Below are 19,926 nucleotides of genomic sequence, written 5' to 3'. Positions count from 1 at the left end.
AAGGTGTTGGGAGTTTATAAATTCACACACACACACACACAGACACAAAGGGACTTACTTATAAGCTTAGTTGTTGTAAAAAATAATCTGGATGTAATGATGGTAATTTTTTTGAACGTTTATTTGTTCCCATTCAAATTTGATGCCAATATTTTTCTTGGATTACTGCATTGTGACTCTCCAGCAGGTGGCGATATACCATTGAGTTACGCAAGCCAGCTTTACTGCAGTGGAGGATTGTCGTGAGTCATCTTCACAAAAACACTGTCATTTCACCTCTCTCGTTTCTGACTTGTCAAGGAAAGCCTACACTTAGCTAAAGAATACCTATTTTACCTATAAGGCCTATGTTCCTATAAGCTTATTTTACAAAACAGTCCTTGGAAACATTTACTGACAGTTGCATGTTCACACCACCATCACCCTCGTTAATAATGCAGCAGAACCGTGTCAGTACAGAGACATCCAGTGAATTTGGGAGTTCAGGCAGCACAGCGGAATCGTGTCAGTGCAAAGACAGCTGGAATGCGTCCTGCGTAAAAATGTTAACAGACGAAAATCCGCATCTCACTAAACAGACCCAGAGCCAGAGCAGTGCACCAGAGACCAATGATATGAAGATACGTCCCAGCATTCTCTGTGGAACATTAGACAATTGGATGTTTGGAGCCAGCACCAGACACTACCATTGCAGTACAAATGGTATGTCAGTATACATGTAAGTTGTGTTGGTATACGTGCAGAGTGTGTTGGCCCTGTATACGTGTAGCGAGTGTTGGTAAATGTGTTTACAATTTTAATGTTTTTTTTTTTTAATTATTCAAATCCGAATTAAAAAAAAAAATGTGTCAGCCCCTCTGTGTGTTATCTCATGCTGTTAGCATACTTTGCCCTATAAACATCTGCTTCACCCTGACTTTTCTGCGATTTCTTGCTTGTTACCAGCCAATCACAGCCCTGGGGTCTGTATAGCATCAGCCAACAGCAGGGTGCAGATGTGTTACCTGTCTCTTAGCAACGCTCAGACAGAAAACATTACTTGGATCTGGCATCTGTCCAGCTGCCTGTGATTTCAGCCTAAACAGCCCACTGCTGAGGTCCAAATTATTTCCTCCTGTCATGGAACAGTGGCCTTCCTGCAGGGTTCCGAGATCCTCCCCTGTGATGCAGTCATTTCCTCATCTGTTTCTATGGCAACCTAACGAAGGAGTGGAGAGTTGACAGCCTGCCACCAAAGTCCAAAGCCTGTCCTCCATCTACAGGCTGCACAGAGAGCTAGACTTTTGCCTTTGATTTTTGAAAGCATTCATAGAATTCATACAGCTGTAATTCACTATGGAGGCCATCCGAAACCCAAAATGAAAGCATGCCATCATTATAACTACATTTTGCCTGGCTTTTGTTTGGCACTTTTATACATTAATTGTTTTCTTATCAGACGTAACCAAAAAAAAAAAGTAAATAAATAAATAAAGCTTCCATGCCTTGAACAGCAGATTTGAAAACTAGCGGTTGTCAGCAAGCTTGATGACAATCACAATTAGTTAACAACAGTGCTGTTCTTCAGAGAGGAGCATTTAAGTAAATCACATGGAACTGCCTGCCCATTTGAATGGTGGGTTGGTGTGGAACCCATTTGAAGTGCTCTGCTGTGGAAAAAGGAGAACGCTCGTACTAGCTGACCTAGTGTCTACTTATTTTCTCAACTATAAAGAAAACTGCCGGGGCTTCAGCATGTGAGAAAAGTAAAGACGCTTTAGGAGGTAAAATATTCAAAAGATTTACAGACCAGCATCCTGAGACGCATATTTCACTAACTGGTAACAGACTGTTTTGGATAATGTCCTGCGTGAAACAAAACTTTATAAGCAGCCACGCCACTCCTGTGTCCTTTTTTACTTCAGTGGTAAATTAGGTATGACTGGGAAAGCAAACTGTAAAAACAGCAAGCAAGCCCTGGCTTCCAGTTGGACAGTAAATGCCATTAGCCACTGTGCTGTAGTCAGACACAGGCATAAATGCACAATCAGTCAGAGTCACACACACACACACACACACACACGCACACGAGAAGGACCTAGGCAAGTCTTTCAGTCATTTCAGACTTGCTTAGTCTGTGGGAGCACTGGACAGTACAGGAATGCCTCTAAATGCCAAATTCTCTCCAGGGTTTACATTGAATGATTAATTAGTATAAACACAGCCATTTCCCAAGAGTCTCGCTCTCAGTATCTCTACATTATCCAATATCAGCTGGTTTGCTCTACAAACCAAACCATATCCCTGGGAAAGAAAATTTTCTTTTCATTTTTTTTTTGTAAGACAGCAGTTCTATGCTTCTCTTCAGTGGATTTAAGAAGCTGCTGTTCATTTTTTTTCTGGAACAGAAGTGTTTCAGACCCACATTGTTGTCAGTGATTTACCAGTGCAGACATCTAATTTTAGTATGGCATTTCAGCTTCCAATTGAGCCTCTGCTGCTCCACTGTTCCAATGCAGTGGAGTCTCCATAGCTCTGTATCACTGCAGTGGAGTCTCTGTAACTCTATATCACTGCAGTGGAGTCTCTGTAGCTCTATATCACTGCAGTGGAGACTATAGTTCTATATCACTGCAGTGGAGACTGTAGTTCTATATCACTGCAGTGGAGTCTCTGTAGCTCTATATCACTACAGTGGACTCTCTGTAGTTCTATATCATAGCAGTGGAGTCTCTGTACCTCTATATCACTGCAGTGGAGTCTCTATAGTTGTATATCACTGCAGTGGAGTCTCTGCAGCTCTGTATCACTGCAGTGGAGACTCTGTAGTTCTATATCACTGCAGTGGAGTCTCTGTAGCTCTATATCACTGCAGTGGAGTCTCTGTAGCTCTATATCACTGCAGTGGAGTCTCTGTAGCTCTATATCACTGCAGTAGAGTCTCTGTAGTTCTATATCAATACAGTGGAGTCTCTGCAGCTCTATATCACTGCAGTGGAGACTGTAATTCTATATCACTGCAGTGGAGTCTCTGTAGCTCTATATCACTGCAGTGGAGTCTCTGTAGTTCTATATCACTACAGTGGAGTCTCTACTGATCTATATCATTGCAGTGAAGTCTCTGTAGCTCTATATCACTACAGTGGAGTCTCTGCAGCTCTATATCACTGTAGTGGAGTCTCTGTAGTTCTATATCACTACAGTGGAGTCTCTACTGATCTATATAACTGCAGAGGAAGTCCCCAGCAGTGCACACAAGCAGAGATATTATTGGCTGGTCAGTGAGCTAAATCAAGGTTGACTCATTGGGTGTACTGCGTCCAATTATAAAATCTGCCAAAGGGATGTGAGCGGGTGTGGGTGCCTGCTGTGTCCAGTATTAGAAACAGCGCCATGGTAACCTGGATCAGCTCTGGGATGAGGGGTGGGGAGGTGGAACAGGGGAGAGCAAATCACTGAACTGAAGAACAAAAATGAGGCAGCAAAAGTAAAATAAAAAACACACATGAAAATGCAGTTATATTTTTAATCATTTTTGCAGAGCATCTCCCATTGATCATCAAAGATGAAATAGCAGAATGTCCTTGCAAGGCAGATTAATTCTGTTTAAAGCACAACTGCTGTGGTATGTCCAGTAATTCTTCTCATGCTAGTGCACTCTCCTCTCTAGAATGTTCTTCCTAGGCTTCCTCTTCCTATGGGTTCTAAGCAAGTGGAACGCCCTGCACAGGTGCGTATGGGCGAGATGATGTCAGCACAGCTGTGTGCAGGAGAGAAGACATCTGCGCAGCTATGTGCAGGTGAGAAGATGTCTGCGCAGCTGTATGCAGGAGACAGGATGTCTGCGCATCTGTGTGAGGAGAGAGGACATCTGCACAGCTGTGTGCAGGACAGAAGATGTCTGCGCAGCTGTGTGCAGGATACAGGACGTCTGCGCAGCCGTGTGTGTGACAGGACGTCTGCGCAGCTGTGTACTGGTGACAGGACGTCTGTGCAGCTAGGTGCAGGAGAGAGGACGTCTGCGCAGCTGCATAGGGGTGAGCTTGTTTGTCAGCGCTGTCCTGAGCTGAACCAGGCTGCAGTCGGAGGGCTGTTTGTGGGACAGCATCAGGGAAAGACTCTCTCTGCCAAAATTCCTTGTGTATAACAAACAGGGTCCAAAGACTATCAGCACTGCTGCTGCTGTCTAAACCCCACAACTCACTTCTGCTGACACCATGAAAACAAACACCAAACAGCCCAGCTACCAAGACAACTGTCTCTGCAACAGAACACAAAACGAATATCTCCAAAAGGCTGAGACATGCACGCATGCACATATGCAAACAGATGCATGCATTTACGTACACAAACACAAGCATGCATGCACATACATAACTACACGCATGCATGCATGTATGCAAACAGAAAAATGCATGTACATGCACAAACATATATATACACACACACACACATACATACACACACTCCCTCACACAGGAACAGAGGAGCATATTGTGCTGCTGCTTGAATAGGGGCGTTGCACTTACTGAGTGATTCCCTTACAGGGCGATTCTCTTACAGGACAATTCTCTGGCAGGGTGATTCTATCGCAGGGTGAATCCCTTCTGGTGTGATTCTCTTACACTGCAATTCTCTTACAGGGCGATTCTGTTACAGGGTGATGCTCTAATGGTCCAATCCTCTTACAGGGCGATCCCATTACAGTGAGATTTTCCTGCAGGGCGATGTGCATTCAGGTTAAAGAAGCAGATACACGTGTTAGCAGTGCTGCATTACAGATGTTTTTTTATTTTTTAGCAGAACTCTGGTCTTCAAGGACCTCATCAGTGGCATCACCATGGCAACGGTTACTTACATTTCCAATTTCCTTGCCTTTTAACAGCTCAGACCTCTGAAAGGCAGCACAGACTGCGCAGACTGTAAATTAATGAAATGTTTGTCTGCTGGAATTTGCAATCCTGTTTTTTTCTCTGTAACATACATGATGAATACATTTAGCACTTCACACTGTAGTCTGAGGATTTGATTGGTGGATTCACTGCAATCTGTGGATCTGATTGGTGGATTCACTGCAGTCCTGAGAATATTGCAGTTCTTATAGAACTTTTTTTTGTCAGGTAGCAAGATTTATCTAGCTGCTCGATTGTTAATCTGATGAAAATATTTTGAAAATCAAGCCCACGCAAGATATAAGAATGTGGTTGTGCATTGTTGTGAAACCAATTTGCCAACTTCATGTTTTTTTGTCTTAGGGATTGTAGCTCTCCTATACAGATTGGTATTCATACAATACTTATTTTATCTGAATTATGGATTATGTGCGTAAAACCTCAAATGATATTATATGAGTTTCTGTTTTTCCTTAGTTCAATTTCTTAAAAATCTGCAAGACTAAATCCTCACACCCACACAAGTCACAGTACAAGATTTTCAAATCATTTCCCTCCAACACAACCCGCCTACATCTGTGAGACTCTCCAAAATCGGATAAAGAAACTGACTGGCATCAATCTGCATTCATGTTCATTGTTAGCCCCATCTCTCCGGTTCAGTGTTGTGTTTCAGTAATTTCCTGTTGTGTTGCACTGAGCTGTGTTGAGCTGAGTTGTGTTGGGTTGTGTTGAATTTTGCTGTGTTTAGCTGAATTGCATTGGGTTGGTTGCATTGAGTTGTGTTACATGCCTACACAACAGAAACACAAATGCAGAGCTGCATTCAGGATGAGCACATGATTGTAAACCCTTTGTGGGACGAGGGCTGGATTGCTCTCAAATGTGCACCCGGAAGCACAGCTGTTTTAATGTGCTGTAAACTGTGCAATTGATTCACAGCTGTTTCAATGTGCTGTAAACTGTGCAGTTCAGTCTCAGATATTTTAATGTGCTTTAAACTGTGCAATTCAAGTTCTTTTCTCCTCAGTATACCAGAGCACTTTCCCAATAAAGGCCAAAGGGTCTTTAGGTAATGTAAGAAAATGCCTTGTTTTTATGTCCAACATCCTCTCAAAATGTGAATGAAAGATGTACAGTCAGTGCGAGAGTACTGGTGTAAGGGAAAGTAACTGGTCACTGCATCTGGAGTAAAGCAAATGTATTTATTTAGCACTGTAATATACATCAGCTAATCAAGCTCAATACAGTACAAGAAATATTTGTAATGAGAACTTTAATGTATATTTTTAGGCCATTTACTGTACACATATTTTTTAAGTGCAATTAGAAAAACAAAACCTGTCTCAAACAGACATCTGTCCAGGCTGAGAAAGATCAATAAAATGGCTTAATGACTGAACATTATCCAGAACTTCTTCAAACTATTCTGTTTCGCACACACACAAAACAATTCAGTCAGGTTGTAGTTTTAATTCTTTTTGGTTATTAAATGTAATTTAATGTAACAGACCAAAGTATTTACTTACTTTACTTTTTTCATTAGAAGAAAAGTGGTATTGTGGGTTTCACATTGCACTATTTGCAAACGGCAAAAATCTGACTTCGCACAAAAAAACATGCATGTGTGTCCATCGCCAGGTCAGGACAAACGCATGTTCAGCTCACATGGTACATACACAAGTTTGCCATGGCTTTGGCTCGGATTTGGCATGGGTTTGGCACTGTGCATCAAACTGCTTGTTCAAAGTAAACAGACAATTAAAGACCAGTTCTGACGCATGCCAAAATGAAAAAAATATTCCAGACGGTGATATTAACGTAACTGTGTTGAGTTATCACGGGCCCTGGTGACAAAATCAAATCAATACTTCAGTAATTCAGAGGGCCAAACTTACACAAGTCTGTAAACCTCTGAACATAGCGACAGGGGGTAAACAACCAGCACAAACATGAGCATTTATGCCCATTAAAAAAATGTCCTGTGTTTGTTCCTAAATGCTCTGGCTGTTAAATGGAGTTTAAGTAAGCACACCACCACCAGGAGAACATAGTTCCTGAACTGGTGTCATAAAAGGCATGCACATTTGCAGATAGGAGATAATAATAATAAAATTAATAATAATAATCACAAAAAAGGCAATGCAGAATTTAGTGTATGTTCATCAACTGCTTTGTTCAGAAATATAAAAAGGCTAAAACAAAGTTTGTCTAAAAAGTGCATACTTTGCGCAATAAATATGGATATTGAAACATTTTAAATAATAAAAAAGTGCACAGGGTTACGCTGTAAAGGCTGTTAACATGGCAGAACTAGTGTGTTCTGTAAAATAATCACATTGCCCCGCCCCCATGGTCTGAAGGACAGACAGACACCCGTTCTATACCACCCCCCCACCACCCTCCGCCCCCCCGCCCTCCCACAGTCTGAAGGGCAGACAGATGGCTGTTCTCTTGTGAGAAACTGGAGTCTTGGGGGGGGTTCAGAATCCCAGAAGAACACAGGGTCCCCACGTGGCGAGAGAACTAAAGCCAGTAATTATACATTGTGAAGAGAGAGCGAAATGAGTTGAGACGACTATAAACTGAGAGTGGAGGGGACCTGTGGTGATGTATGAACCCCTCAGAGCTTTAAGCCAGAAGGGTAGATGATTCTGCCACTGTCTCGCACCCCTTCCTAAATTCAGCATGAATTCAACACGACTGATGTAAGAACCACAAGCTGACATTTGCGCATGACGCACTTGAAACTCCCGGCTTCTGTTCTGTCCGCGAACGAAGGACCGCGGTGATATTTTCCAACGAAGTAAACAAGCTGAGACATAATTGCATAACCGCATAATTAGTCACCAGCTACAAGGGCGTCTCCTTCTTACAGCTAAGAGAAGGGTCGGCTGCTTCGCTCAACATGAGGGCCCGTTTCAGGCTCAGTTCGGCCTCTCTGATTGGGTAGAGTTCGGGCTCCCTGATTGGGTAGCCCTCCCCTCTGCACAGGAAGCCCTGCTGGCCCTGCAGGTGATATTTGGGGCCGGTCGCCACGGCGTTGCGCTTGTTCTCGGCGCCGCCCTGATGGCTCTTGCGCAGAGGGTCCGTCGGCCCGACGGCGAGCCGGCTCACGTCGTACTCCGGCGCCGGGCCGTTCTGGAACTTCCTCCGCCCCGAGCCCGACCTGCCGGAGCCGCCGACGCCGCCGCTCCCGGACCTTCGGCCCCTGGGGGCGAGTTTGACGCGGTTTCCCTCGCGGTCGCTGGACGGGGAGCGGCTGGCGGACGCGGGGGCGGCGCCGGGCCCCCGGTCCCGCCTGCGCGGGAGGGAGCGCTGCTGGACCTGCAGGGTGTGGCTGGGAGGCGGGACGCCGTCGGCGGGCGTGGTCCGGGCGGTGCCGGCGGAGGAGGCGGTGCGCAGGGAATTCTGGGAGCTCTTGGGGGAGTGGTTGGGGAGGGAGCGGGTGGCCGGAGAGACGGGGCACTCGGACAGGCAGACGAAAGTTTGGGCGAGGCCCGCGGGCGGAGGGTCGTCCCGTCCCGTGCTTGTGCCAGTGGATTTGGTGCGGGGGGGCGCTGCGCTCTTGGTGGGGGGGGGACTCCCGACCTGGCCCACGGCGCCGTACTTCTCCAGGAGCTGGACGATGTGCGTGTGGCCCCCCCTGGTGGCCACCCGCACGGCGGTGCGCCCGAAGCGGTCGGCGTGGTTGGGGTCGGCTCCGCGGTCCAGCAGGGCCCGCACCACCTCGGCGTGGCCCTCCTGCGCGGCGACGCCCAGCGCGGTGGCCCCCTGGTCGCAGGCGTGGTCCGGCCGCGCCCCGGCGTCCAGCAGGAGGCGCGCCACCGCCGCGTGCCCCCGCCAGGCCGCCGACTGCAGCGGCGAGCGCCGCTCCCCGTCGGCGGCGTTGACGTCGGCGCCGTGGGCGACCAGCGCCCGCGCCATCTCCAGGTGGCCCTGCCAGCAGGCCACGTGCAGCGCCGTCCTGCCCTCGGGGTCCCTGGCCTCCGCGCCCGCGCCGTGCTCCAGCAGGCACTCGGCCATGCCCAGCTGGTTCTCCAGCGCCAGGGCGTAGAGCGTGGTGCGCCCGTCCGCGTCCCGGCAGTCCACGTCGGCGCCGCCGGCCAGCAGGAGCTCCACGACGTCGCGGTGGCCCTCCTGGGCCGCCACCCGCAGGGCGTTGCGCCCGTCGTACCCGCGCTGGTCCGGGCTGGCCTGGCAGGCCTCCAGCAGCACCCGCACGCAGTCGCGGTGCCCCTCCTGGGCGGCCAGCACCAGCGGGACGCGCCCGTCGTTGTCCACCTCGCCGCAGCGGGCGCCGTGGTCCACCAGGGCCTGGCAGACGGCGCGGTGGCCCTCGAAGGCGGCGGCGTGGAGCGGGGCCCGGCCGGCATCGTCCCGATGGCTCTCGTCCAGGCCCCGGTCCAGCAGGAGGCGCACCACCTCCACGCTCCCCTGGGCGGCGGCCACGCCCAGCACCGTGCGGCCCTCGCCGTCCACACCATCCACGGCCGCGCCCCAGAAGAGCAGCGCCTTCACCACGGCGGCGTGGCCCATGGACGCCGCCGCCAGCAGGGGGGTGCGGCCGCTGCGGTCGGCGTGGTCCACGTCGGCCCCGCCCTCCAGGAGCAGGTCCACCGCCTCGGCGTGGCCCTCGTACGCCGCCGCCAGCAGGGGCGTCACGCCCTCTTTGTCCGGGAGGTCCACCTCCGCGCCGCACTCCACGAGGAGGCCGACCACGGAGGCGTGGCCACCGCCGCCGCCCCCGCCCCCGCCGGAGGGAGCCCGCAGCGCCGCCACGGCCAGCGCGGTCCTGCCGTCGGCGTCCTGGTGGTCCAGCCGGGCGCCGTGGCGCAGCAGGTGCTCGGCGACGCGGCGGTGGCCCGCGTAGGCGGCGGCGATGAGCGGCGTCCTCCCCTCGCGGTCGGCCCGGTCGGCCTGGGCCCCGTGCCGGAGGAGGCTGAGCGCGATGTCCGCGTGGCCCGCCCAGGCGGCGGCCCGGAGCGGCGTGCGCCCGTCGGCGTCGGCGCAGTCCACCCTGGCGCCGGCCCGCAGCAGGGCCGCCACCGCCCCCGCGTGCCCCGCCCAGGCCGCCGAGCGCAGCGCCGTCCAGCCGTCGTGGTCGCTGCGGTCCACGGCGGCGCCGTAGCCGATCAGCCGCTCCACCACCGCGGCGTGCCCCTGCCGGGCCGCCAGCGTGAGCGGCGTCTGCCCGTGCCCGTCCGCCAGCTCCAGGTCCGCCCCGCGGCCCGCCAGCAGGTCCACCGCGCCCAGGCTGCCGCCGTGCGCCGCGCTGGCCAGCAGGCTCCGCCCGCCGCCGTCCGTCCAGTTGACGGAGGCGCCGTTCTCCAGGAGCGCCCGCACGGACTCCTCCCCCCGCCGGCCCTGCTCCCCGCCGGCCCCGCCCCGCTCGCCCCCGCCGCTCACGTGCGCCCCGGCCTTGACCAGGAGCTCCAGCACCTCCCGCTCCTCCGGCGGGGAGGCGCCCAGGGAGTCCTGCGCCGGGGTCCCGTTCCACACCATCCACAGCGCCAGCTGCGCCGGCTCCACCCGCAGGTCGGCCCGGACCAGGTGGAGGGCGAACTCGCGCACCTCGGCCGGGCCCAGCTCGCGCGCGCGGCAGCTGTAGCTCATGGCGAGCATGCGGTGGCCCTCGGCGGCGCTGCACAGGTACCTGGGCGTGCAGTGCTTCACATCCAGCAGCCACTCGGCGAAGCTGGCGTGGAAGAGCGTCCTGGTCCCCGCCGCGCCCTCCACCAGCAGCTCGGACAGGGCGTCCATCTTCCGGCGGAACTCCTCCATGGTGAGCGCCGTGTCGCGGGTCCACGCCGCGCGGTACAGCTCCTTGACGGCGAGCGGGCGGCGGGCGGCCAGCGCGGCGTCCAGGACGGGCCGCACGGCGGCGAAGCGCTTGCGGGCGAAGAGGCGCTGGCACAGCCACAGGTAGAGGCCGTTGAGCGTGCCGGGGATGTGGCGGATCTCGCGCAGCGGCAGGAAGCCGTCGCCGGCGCCGTCCAGCACGCGCTCCAGGTACAGGAAGCAGCCGCCGCTCTTGATGTGCAGCTGGTTGAGCATCTCGGCCGTCTCCTTGGTCAGGTGGCGGCGCAGCGCCTCCTCCTGGTCGAGCCGGTGCAGGATGTACTGCTGCACGTCCTTCACCACGTGCGCCTTCCGCAGGTCGTCCAGGCTGATTTTACGAAACCCTGAGAGGGGAGAACGGGAATATAAAACAGCGTCATGTCTGTGTTTGAATCTTAGAGGACCACAGTGGACATAAGCCTGCTGGCTTTCTTGTGTTTCTATCCTGGACAGTCTTTAAAGGCTTGCAGTCTGCTACGCGGTCTTTGGTTGAAGAACCTTAAACCACAGCCAACCGTATAACAGAGAAAGTACTGTATACTGGGTGGGGTCTTTACGGGAATCTCAACTCACTCTGGTTGTAATAAAGGTCCAAATATTGCAGCCCATCTGACTGATTTTACTAAAATAGTCTAATTATCCTCATTTATTGCTACAATAACAATTTCCACAGCAGCGTCACCGTTACCAGGAGCTGCTTTAATGTGCCAGTGTTTTTTGGTTGTTCTGGCTCTAAACGCTGGCGTCAGACACAGGAAACAGGAAGTGCATGTTCTCCGTGTCTCTGAGCCCCGGGGGAGGGAGACTGGTGCAGATTTACTGTTCCCAGGACTTCTGCACTGGGGGAGAATTCACACCAGCGTGCATATTTCACAAACGTAACGCGGTCCTTCTTTGGTGGGAAAAGACCTCCTTAGCACTCTCCCCCCCCCCCCCCCCCCGGGGTCTTAAAACACGCCCCAAAAAAACGGCAGCGCCTCGGGTCCATCCAGTAAGTGGATCCAGATTCAACATTTCCGATGAGAAAGGTTCTTTAACACCCATGTCACAGAAGAACAGCATTAAGTCCATGCTTTGTTAGTTTTATAGCCCAATCATCCTGCACCTCAGGGAATGGAGAAGAATGAAACTACATAAGAGGCATTCAGCACTGCTGCCATTGTGGTTCTTACAATGGAAAAAGTCACATCTTTCAATCAGTTCAGGGTTTTCGCACAAAAGAAAACTCTCTCTTAACTCACGAGAAAATAATCAAATCTCATATCCACAAAAAAAGACGCAGATCCTTGTAATGCCATAGGAGTGGAAGATCAGTGGATTTTATACTGATGGTTCAGAGTACAGACGGGTCAGATACAGACAGGCCAGGTACAGACGGGTCGGGGTACAGACAGACCAGGGTACAGACGGGTCAGGGTACAGACGAGCCCCTTTTTGTCTCTTATAAAGCATTATTGCACAGTGCGTAAGCAACACAAATCTACTGGGAGTATCACAAAATGACCTTCAATGGGGTGGGAATAAATTCCAGATTCTGTGTTGCAGAACTCAAAGAATTTGTGACATTCTGACTATGTGTCAGCGTTTGATTCATTTGCACTGTGGAAAAAAGCTTTTGTAAGTAGTGCAAAACAAGTCACACAAACACACTGAAAGCAACCTGCAGGTCTTCACTCCAACCATCCTAGGAGAAATGAAAATATTTCTGACTATATTACAGTTTCCATACAAAGAGAAAGCCTGCTCATGTTTCTGCAGTCTGAGTGAGATCCAGTTTATCTCAGCTAATGGGCAGATTGTGTTTCAACACTTTGTTTTAAGAACATCATCGCGTAATTGTTAGCATATGGAAAAAATTAATCAAAGCCTAATTACCCCAAAATTATTCCAAATTCCCTCAGACTGCACACCACCCGATTTAACAGACACGTTTCTCATAAAAAGCCTGTGGTTTTCATTTTAACCACTATTATGCTCTTCAAATATCTGTACATGATCTACAATTCATATTAGAACAGTAGCAGCAGCATAAATGACCATGAGGAAACTTTTCCAGTTAGATTTTTTAATTAGGACTGCAGGATGTTCGGACAGGCAGACAAACACACACAGCCGTCCGGTGGGAACGACCCTCTAAGAGAGTTTAGCCGCAAGCCAAGGTCAGAAAATGAAAAGGGGGGAGGGGGAAGGATTTTATCGCCGGACATGTCTGTCTCAGGAACCTTCAGAACGCCCTTGTCTGTTTTAGCTTGAGGCCTGGTCAGAATTTTCTGTACTTCGGAAATGGTCAAATAACAGTAATATCTGGCCGATGGCAGAATTGGATTGCTGTACAGCTGTTTCATATATTAAGCTGCTAATATTAAGTAAGTAATATTCCTTGTTGGGCATATTGCATTAGCCTGGATCATCTGACTCACAGCAATACTTCACAAAACTAAACCCTCTTTCTACAGAATTTTAAATTTTTCAAATAATTTTTTAAAATATGAGATTAGCATACAAAGTGCGAGGTGATTTAACAAAATGCAAATGAGCGCCAGTTTAAAACGCATCGGAGCGTGAATCCTGATTAAAATGTAGATGAGTAACCACCGCCAGATTATTCAGGGAATTTCAGAGAGCATCGTGTTCAGTTCTCCCAGGAGAACACTAAAAAGAACACTTTTTAAATTCCGTATCCTGCCCTTCTGGTTCGGAACATGCATTTAAATGTCTTAGCTTCATACACAAGGGGAAAACAGAGCGAAAACAAGCACCAAAACCCGCAACACAGACCTCAGTCCATTCCAGCGCCTTTCAGCACAACCGCACTGTGACACAGCATAAAGCACAGTCTAAAGCAGTGGGTAGAGCAGTGTAGGAGTGAGCAGTGTGTAAAGGGAGCGGGCTTTGGTATAGAAGTAAACAGTGTGTAGTGTAGGAGTAAGCAGTGTGTAAAGGGAGCGGGCTTTGGTGTAGGAGTAAACAGTGTGTAGTGTAGGAGTAAGCAGTGTGTAAAGGGAGCAGGCTTTAGTGTAGGAGTAAACAGTGTGTAGTGTAGGAGTAAGCAGTGTGTAAAGGGAGCAGGATTTAGTGTAGGAGTAAGCAGTGTGTAGTGTAGGAGTGATAAGTGCGTAAAGGGAGCCGGCTTTAGTGTAGGAGTAAAAAGTGTGTAGTGTAGGAGTGAGCGGTGTGTAAAGGGAGCAGGCTTTAGTATAGGAGTGTGTAAAGGGAGCAGGCTTTAGTATAGAACAGTGTAAAGGGAGCAGGCTTTAGTGTAGAACAGTGTAAAGGGAGCAGGCTTTAGTGTAGAACAGTGTAAAGGGAGCAGGCTTTAGTGTAGAACAGTGTAAATGGAGCAGGCTTTAGTGTAGAACAGTGTAAAGGGAGCAGGCTTTAGTGTAGAACAGTGTAAAGGGAGCAGGCTTTAGTGTAGAACAGTGTAAAGGGAGCAGGCTTTAGTGTAGAACAGTGTAAAGGGAGCAGGCTTTAGTGTAGAACAGTGTAAAGGGAGCAGGCTTTAGTGTAGAACAGTGTAAAGGGAGCAGGCTTTAGTGTAGAACAGTGTAAAGGGAGCAGGCTTTAGTGTAGAACAGTGTAAAGGGAGCAGGCTTTAGTGTAGAACAGTGTAAAGGGAGCAGGCTTAGTGTAGAACAGTGTAAAGGGAGCAGGTTTTAGTGTAGAACAGTGTAAAGGGAGCAGCTTTTAGTGTAGAACAGTGTAAAGGGAGCAGGCTTTAGTGTAGAACAGTGTAAAGGGAGCAGGCTTTAGTGTAGAACAGTGTAAAGGGAGCAGGCTTTAGTGTAGAACAGTGTAAAGGGAGCAGCTTTTAGTGTAGATCAGTGTAAAGGGAGCAGGCTTTAGTGTAGAACAGTGTAAAGAGAGCAGGTTTTAGTGTAGAACAGTGTAATGGGAGCAGGCTTTAGTGTAGAACAGTGTAAAGGGAGCAGGATTTAGTGTAGAACAGTGTAAAGGGAGCAGGATTTATTGTAGAACAGTGTAAAGGGAGCCGGCTTTACTGTAGAACAGTGTAAAGGGAGCAGGCTTTAGTGTAGAACAGTGTAAAGGGAGCAGGCTTTAGTGTAGAACAGTGTAAAGGGAGCAGCTTTTAGTGTAGAACAGTGTAAAGGGAGCAGGCTTTAGTGTAGAACAGTGTAAAGGGAGCAGGCTTTAGTGTAGAACAGTGTAAAGGGAGCAGGATTTAGTGTAGAACAGTGTAAAGGGAGCAGGCTTTAGTGTAGAACAGTGTAAAGGGAGCAGGTTTTAGTGTAGAACAGTGTAAAGGGAGCAGGCTTTAGTGTAGAACAGTGTAAAGGGAGCAGGCTTTAGTGTAGAACAGTGTAATGGGAGCAGGCTTTAGTGTAGAACAGTGTAAAGGGAGCAGGTTTTAGTGTAGAACAGTGTAAAGGGAGCAGGCTTTAGTGTAGAACAGTGTAAAGGGAGCAGGCTTTAGTGTAGAACAGTGTAAAGGGAGCAGGCTTTAGTGTAGAACAGTGTAAAGGGAGCAGGCTTTAGTGTAGAACAGTGTAAAGGAGCAGCTTTAGTGTAGAACAGTGTAAAGGGAGCAGGCGTTAGTGTAGAACAGTGTAAAGGGAGCAGGCTTTAGTGTAGAACAGTGTAAAGGGAGCAGGCTTTAGTGTAGAACAGTGTAAAGGGAGCAGGCGTTAGTGTAGAACAGTGTAAAGGGAGCAGGATCTAGTGTAGAACAGTGTAAAGGGAGCAGGCTTTAGTGTAGAACAGTGTAAAGGGAGCAGGCTTTAGTGTAGAACAGTGTAAAGAGAGCAGGCTTTAGTGTAGAACAGTGTAAAGGGAGCAGGCTTTAGTGTAGAACAGTGTAAAGGGAGCAGGCTTTAGTGTAGAACAGTGTAAAGGGAGCAGGCTTTAATGTAGAACAGTGTAAAGGGAGCAGGCTTTAGTGTAGAACAGTGTAAAGGGAGCAGGCTTTACCTGTGAACAGCTTGGTGACGGCCCTGTTCTGGCGGCGGGAGGAGCAGATGAGGAGCAGCCAGGGGGGCAGGAGCTGGTGGTGGCTGGCCAGAAGTTCAGCGATGGTCCTGCAGGGCCTCGCCCCCACACTGGGCTCCACCTCTGACTTCGCCCCCACTCTGGGCTTCGCCTCTGACTCCGCCCCCGTACTGGGCTCCGCCTCCGATCCCGTCCTAGGCTCCGCCTCTGATCCCGCCTCCGTCCTGAGCTCCTGCCCTGACCCTGCCCCTGTCCTGGGCTCCGCCTCTGATCCCGCCTCCGTCCTGATCTCCTCCCCTGAACCCGCCCCCTTACTGGGCTCTGCCTCTGATCCCGCCCCTTTTCTGGACTCCGCCGCTGACCACGCCCCCATTCTGGGCTCCGCCTCACCCAGCTGGCAGCCTTCATCAACCGAGTCCACCAGGAGGAACAGGGACTGCTGCGGGGGCTTCAGGGACAGGAGTGGGAGCAACACGCACCTGTTAAGGGGGGGGGGGGGCACAGTGTTATTAAAGATTGGTAGGCGGATGCATATTTCTGATGTCATTTCTCGGGGCCCCACAACACCACACATTCCTAAAAAGCAAGAGCCCCTGGGCACTAGTCTGTAATCAGCACCAGCAAGGAAAATAAAGGTAAATTGAATCTTTAGAGGGGCATAAGGGCAGGTAAACTGTACCTTTAGAGGGGCATAAGGGCAGGTAAATTGAATCCTTAGAGGGGCATAAGGGCAGGTAAATTGAATCTTTAGAGGGCATAAGGGCAGGTAAACTGTACCTTTAGAGGGCATAAGGCCAGTAAACTGTACCTTTAGAGGGCATAAGGCCAGTAAACTGTACCTTTAGAGGGCATAAGGGCAGGTAAATTGAATCTTTAGAGGGGCATAAGGGCAGGTAAATTGAATCATTAGAGGGGCATAAGGGCAGGTAAATTGAATCGTTAGAGGGGCATAAGGGCAGGTAAACTGTACCTTTTGAAGGCCTCAGCAGGGTCCCTCTCGCACTCCCCGGGCTGCAGGAGGCTCTGGGCTGCAGGGTCTCGCAGCGCCTCCTCGAACCCGGGCACCAGGACGCTGCGGCACAGCTGGGCCACCAGGCCGCGGACGAAGCGGCCGACGCTCAGGGTGTCCGCGTCCAGGGCGTGGCAGAAGTGGAAGGCCAGGCTCCGGAGGTGCAGGCCTCGGAGGAGCCCCTGTGTCCTGCTGGGCCACAGCAGCTCCCTGCAGAGAGCGGTCTTCCCACAGCCCGGCCCCCCCACCAGCAGCACCCCCCAGGACGCCCCTCTGCCCGAGGGCGAGGCGGCCCCCCCAGCTCCAGGACCGGCCCCGCCGCCTGGCTGTAGGGTGGGGGCGGTGCTCCCCCCCGCCAGGGGGTTGGACTTCTCCTGCAGGCAGCGCTGAAGCTTCTGGAACACCCACTCCCTGCAGTAGAAGGGCCTGCCTTGCTGGGGTCCGGGGGGCGCCATCGCGGCTCCGCCCCCGCCCCTCACATGGGCCTCCTCATCCTGCGACGCCAGGGCGTCCCGCACAGGCCGCCCCCGCTCAGGACGTCCCCCTCCGGCTCTCAGGCCAGCATCTTCGTTCTGGGCAGGTTCTCAGAGTGCCCCAACGCACAAACTGAATTTAGCCCTGCCCCCTGGTTAGCCTTCGTTTCTAGGGCTATATGAGGGTAACTGGGGCCCACCTGGGAAATGGCGTGAGTCTAGAGAACAGCATTGCAGGTGGAGGTAACAGTGTTGCCTTTTTACCAGAGAACTCCCACATACGGGTTATTCCGGTAGTTTGCTGGGTTTTATCACTGGTCCCATTCCATCACCATCCCAGCACTTACGGCTGTATCCGGAAGTTTCCAGATTCAGCGTTTACAAGACTGCTGCGTCCAGAAACACAGCCTCGGTAGCCCCAACAACAGATCTTCAGTGACTTCTTTGATTTTGTTTACTTACATTCCCTCAAACAGTTTATTTTTACATCTCAAAGTGATGCAGCCTTGCAGGACAGGCATGGTAAAATGCAGTAACAGGCTTCCTTATGGCATCGGGCAACGGGTTGTGGTGTCCGATGTCTCTGTTTGGAATTTTTGCAACGCAGTTGGGGAATTTCCGCAGGCTGGCACTGGTGTTGGTGCGGTTTATCCCTCCGTGTGCTGGTTTATCTGTCATGGCCACATTACAGAGCCGGCAAATTCCGCTTGACTGCAACTGCAAGAGACAAAATCACGCTGTTAAATTCAGTCCAGAACACAGCGTTAATTGGTCGAACGTCCTACAGTTCACAAAATTAGATTCAGGTAAAGATAAATGAATAAATAAATAAATTATACTTCGCGTCCTTCTATATAAGCTACTGTACGTGCGGCGTGGGTTCAATCTTACAGGGATCTCGCGATCGGTTTACAATATGTACACGATGTTCAGTACTGTGCAGAAGCACGCATCCTGGCACCCACGCCAAGTCCAACCGAACCGAGCCTGAGCTTTCGCAAATCAGGCTTCCAGGGATCTTTCCATCGCTGGGCATTACACGCGTCAATCATAGCGGTCCGTGTGTCTTATGATTTGGGGCGTCAGTGTGTGTATATGCGCGTGGGTGCGTATCCCATGCACTTTCTGGATTTAATATGTATCTCTTACCCCTGGTGATGTGACTGATGTTCCCCTTCCTCTTCACCGCGGGTAGAAGACGCTCCACTCGTTTGCCCTGTGACCACCAGCACGGTCTATATTTGCTGTGGTCTTTTACGTTTATTTTCTCTTGACAAAGTAATTGTTAGTCCACACTGTGTTTTGATCAGCAGTTTATAATCCCTCGCATTTTCTGCGAGCCTGTCCGCTCGTTTCTCACCCACTGCAGTCCCTCCTGTCCCCAATCACTGCACAGGACTAAGCATGTTCCCCTCCTCCAAATGTTCAAACCAGCTCCTCATAGGTAACACGCGTCATCCAGCCCTGGCACTCTGGGAGTTGAAGTTCTTCTCAATGATTTTACACGCAGAACTAAACAACTAATACCCCCATACCAATGCAACACCATGAATATGCACGTTTACGCATTTACTGTACTACAGAAGCAACTGCGTAATGACTGCAGTCTCTATAATAAATCACACACACAATTTAGTTGATTGACTAGTTTGTTGATTGTCCAACAGAGGTATTTGGAAACAGACCCAGGTGGACAGAGGGTATTATTTCACCCATTCTTCTTTATTACATATAGACTGTATAGTTTTAAAGCATTTGCCTTGTCTGTCCAAAGGACACTTAAAAAAAAAAACTAAGCAACAATGTGCCACAATTTATTATATTTATCACCTGCAAAGAAAACAGGAAGGTCAACTAAAAATTTGATTTTCATTGAGGGTGATCTGGGTAAATTGGATATTTGGATAATGCTGGGGATTTCATACAGTCTGCACTACAAAGGGTGTGTGTCTGTGTACTTCAAGGCGTCAATATAATGCGCTGACCACAAGTTGACTCATAATTAATCACAGTACAAACGCCCACACGTGTGTGAATGACGATCTGGAGTGGGAGCGAAAAAGCATCACACACCAGTCCCTCACTGGAAACCAATGACCTCTTTTCATTTGGATGAGTCTGAAAAACAAATTCAGTTCAAATAATTTTATATGTACATTTATTCTATTCTGCTCTTTTATTTTGAAAATTAGATTACATGTGTGCTTGAGAGGGTTGGTTGTTTTTCCTTACAAATGGCTGCAGGTATCAGAGATGATAATCATGCTCTGCATGTGTCTCAGAAAAAGCTGATGTGTCAGACTAGTTTGCTATACTGTACAAACCATTGTTTCCTTTGACTACAATGAAAACATCGTCACACACAAGGACTGCCTGGGCTCATCAAAAACATGCACTAAAACAGAGATAGTATATAACAATTGCAGAAAGTTAGTTATTCCATCTCAGTGGTAGTTAGAACGAGGGTCGGATTAAACAGTGTGCATGTTTGGAACCCGCAGTTTTTCCACACAAGCATTTTACTGCATTCAGATTATCATGAAAGCACAGTCCCCTAAAGCCCTAATCACAAACTGTGCATTGCATTGCTGAACATAAGCTACAATTTGAAATGTATGTCATTTGCTATGGGCTTGGTTAGTTTACTGGATGTGCTACAGTCATATGTATTGTTTCACATGGTGCTGCAGTAGCCTGTTGGCTGTCAGGCGACTAGCTCTGACTTTCATGACTAATACTTCACTATTGTGTTGCGACATAATAGCACTGTCGACTGGTTCCTCTA

General features: G+C 50.1%; 1 protein-coding gene across 2 annotated transcripts; it reads right to left on the bottom strand.

Moving 5' to 3' along the window:
* Positions 1-7,286: 7,286 nt before the first annotated feature.
* Positions 7,287-18,564, bottom strand: LOC135254562 (ankyrin repeat domain-containing protein 50-like). 2 transcript variants are annotated; one of them, XM_064334827.1, is made up of 4 exons: positions 18,291-18,564; positions 16,630-17,858; positions 15,642-16,138; positions 7,287-11,056 (listed from the first exon to the last, which is right to left on the bottom strand). In XM_064334827.1, the coding sequence occupies exons 2-4, from the start codon at positions 17,121-17,123 to the stop codon at positions 7,725-7,727; spliced, it is 4,323 nt and encodes a 1,440-aa protein (XP_064190897.1). In that variant the 5' UTR covers positions 17,124-17,858; positions 18,291-18,564; the 3' UTR covers positions 7,287-7,724. The 2 variants fall into 2 exon arrangements, with proteins under 2 accessions (XP_064190897.1, XP_064190898.1); XM_064334828.1 differs by having other exon boundaries at positions 16,630-17,852.
* Between the last annotated feature and the right edge of the window lie 1,362 nt (positions 18,565-19,926).

Source organism: Anguilla rostrata, chromosome 5 (genome assembly GCF_018555375.3).
Source record: "Anguilla rostrata isolate EN2019 chromosome 5, ASM1855537v3, whole genome shotgun sequence".
Lineage (NCBI taxonomy): Eukaryota > Metazoa > Chordata > Actinopteri > Anguilliformes > Anguillidae > Anguilla > Anguilla rostrata.
The sequence above is the reverse complement of the archived record's forward strand: the minus strand, read 5'-3'. Positions and strand labels throughout refer to the sequence as shown.

Excerpts from the sequence above, each read along its gene's own strand:
- LOC135254562 (XM_064334827.1), bottom strand. The coding sequence starts at position 17,123 with ATGGCGCCCCCCGGACCCCAGCAAGGCAGGCCCTTCTACTGCAGGGAG. Across the intron at positions 16,139-16,629 it reads CCTGCTGAGGCCTTCAAAAG|GTGCGTGTTGCTCCCACTCC; the intron begins GTACAGTTTACC and ends CCCCCTTAACAG. Across the intron at positions 11,057-15,641 it reads CGTCACCAAGCTGTTCACAG|GGTTTCGTAAAATCAGCCTG; the intron begins GTAAAGCCTGCT and ends CTCCCCTCTCAG.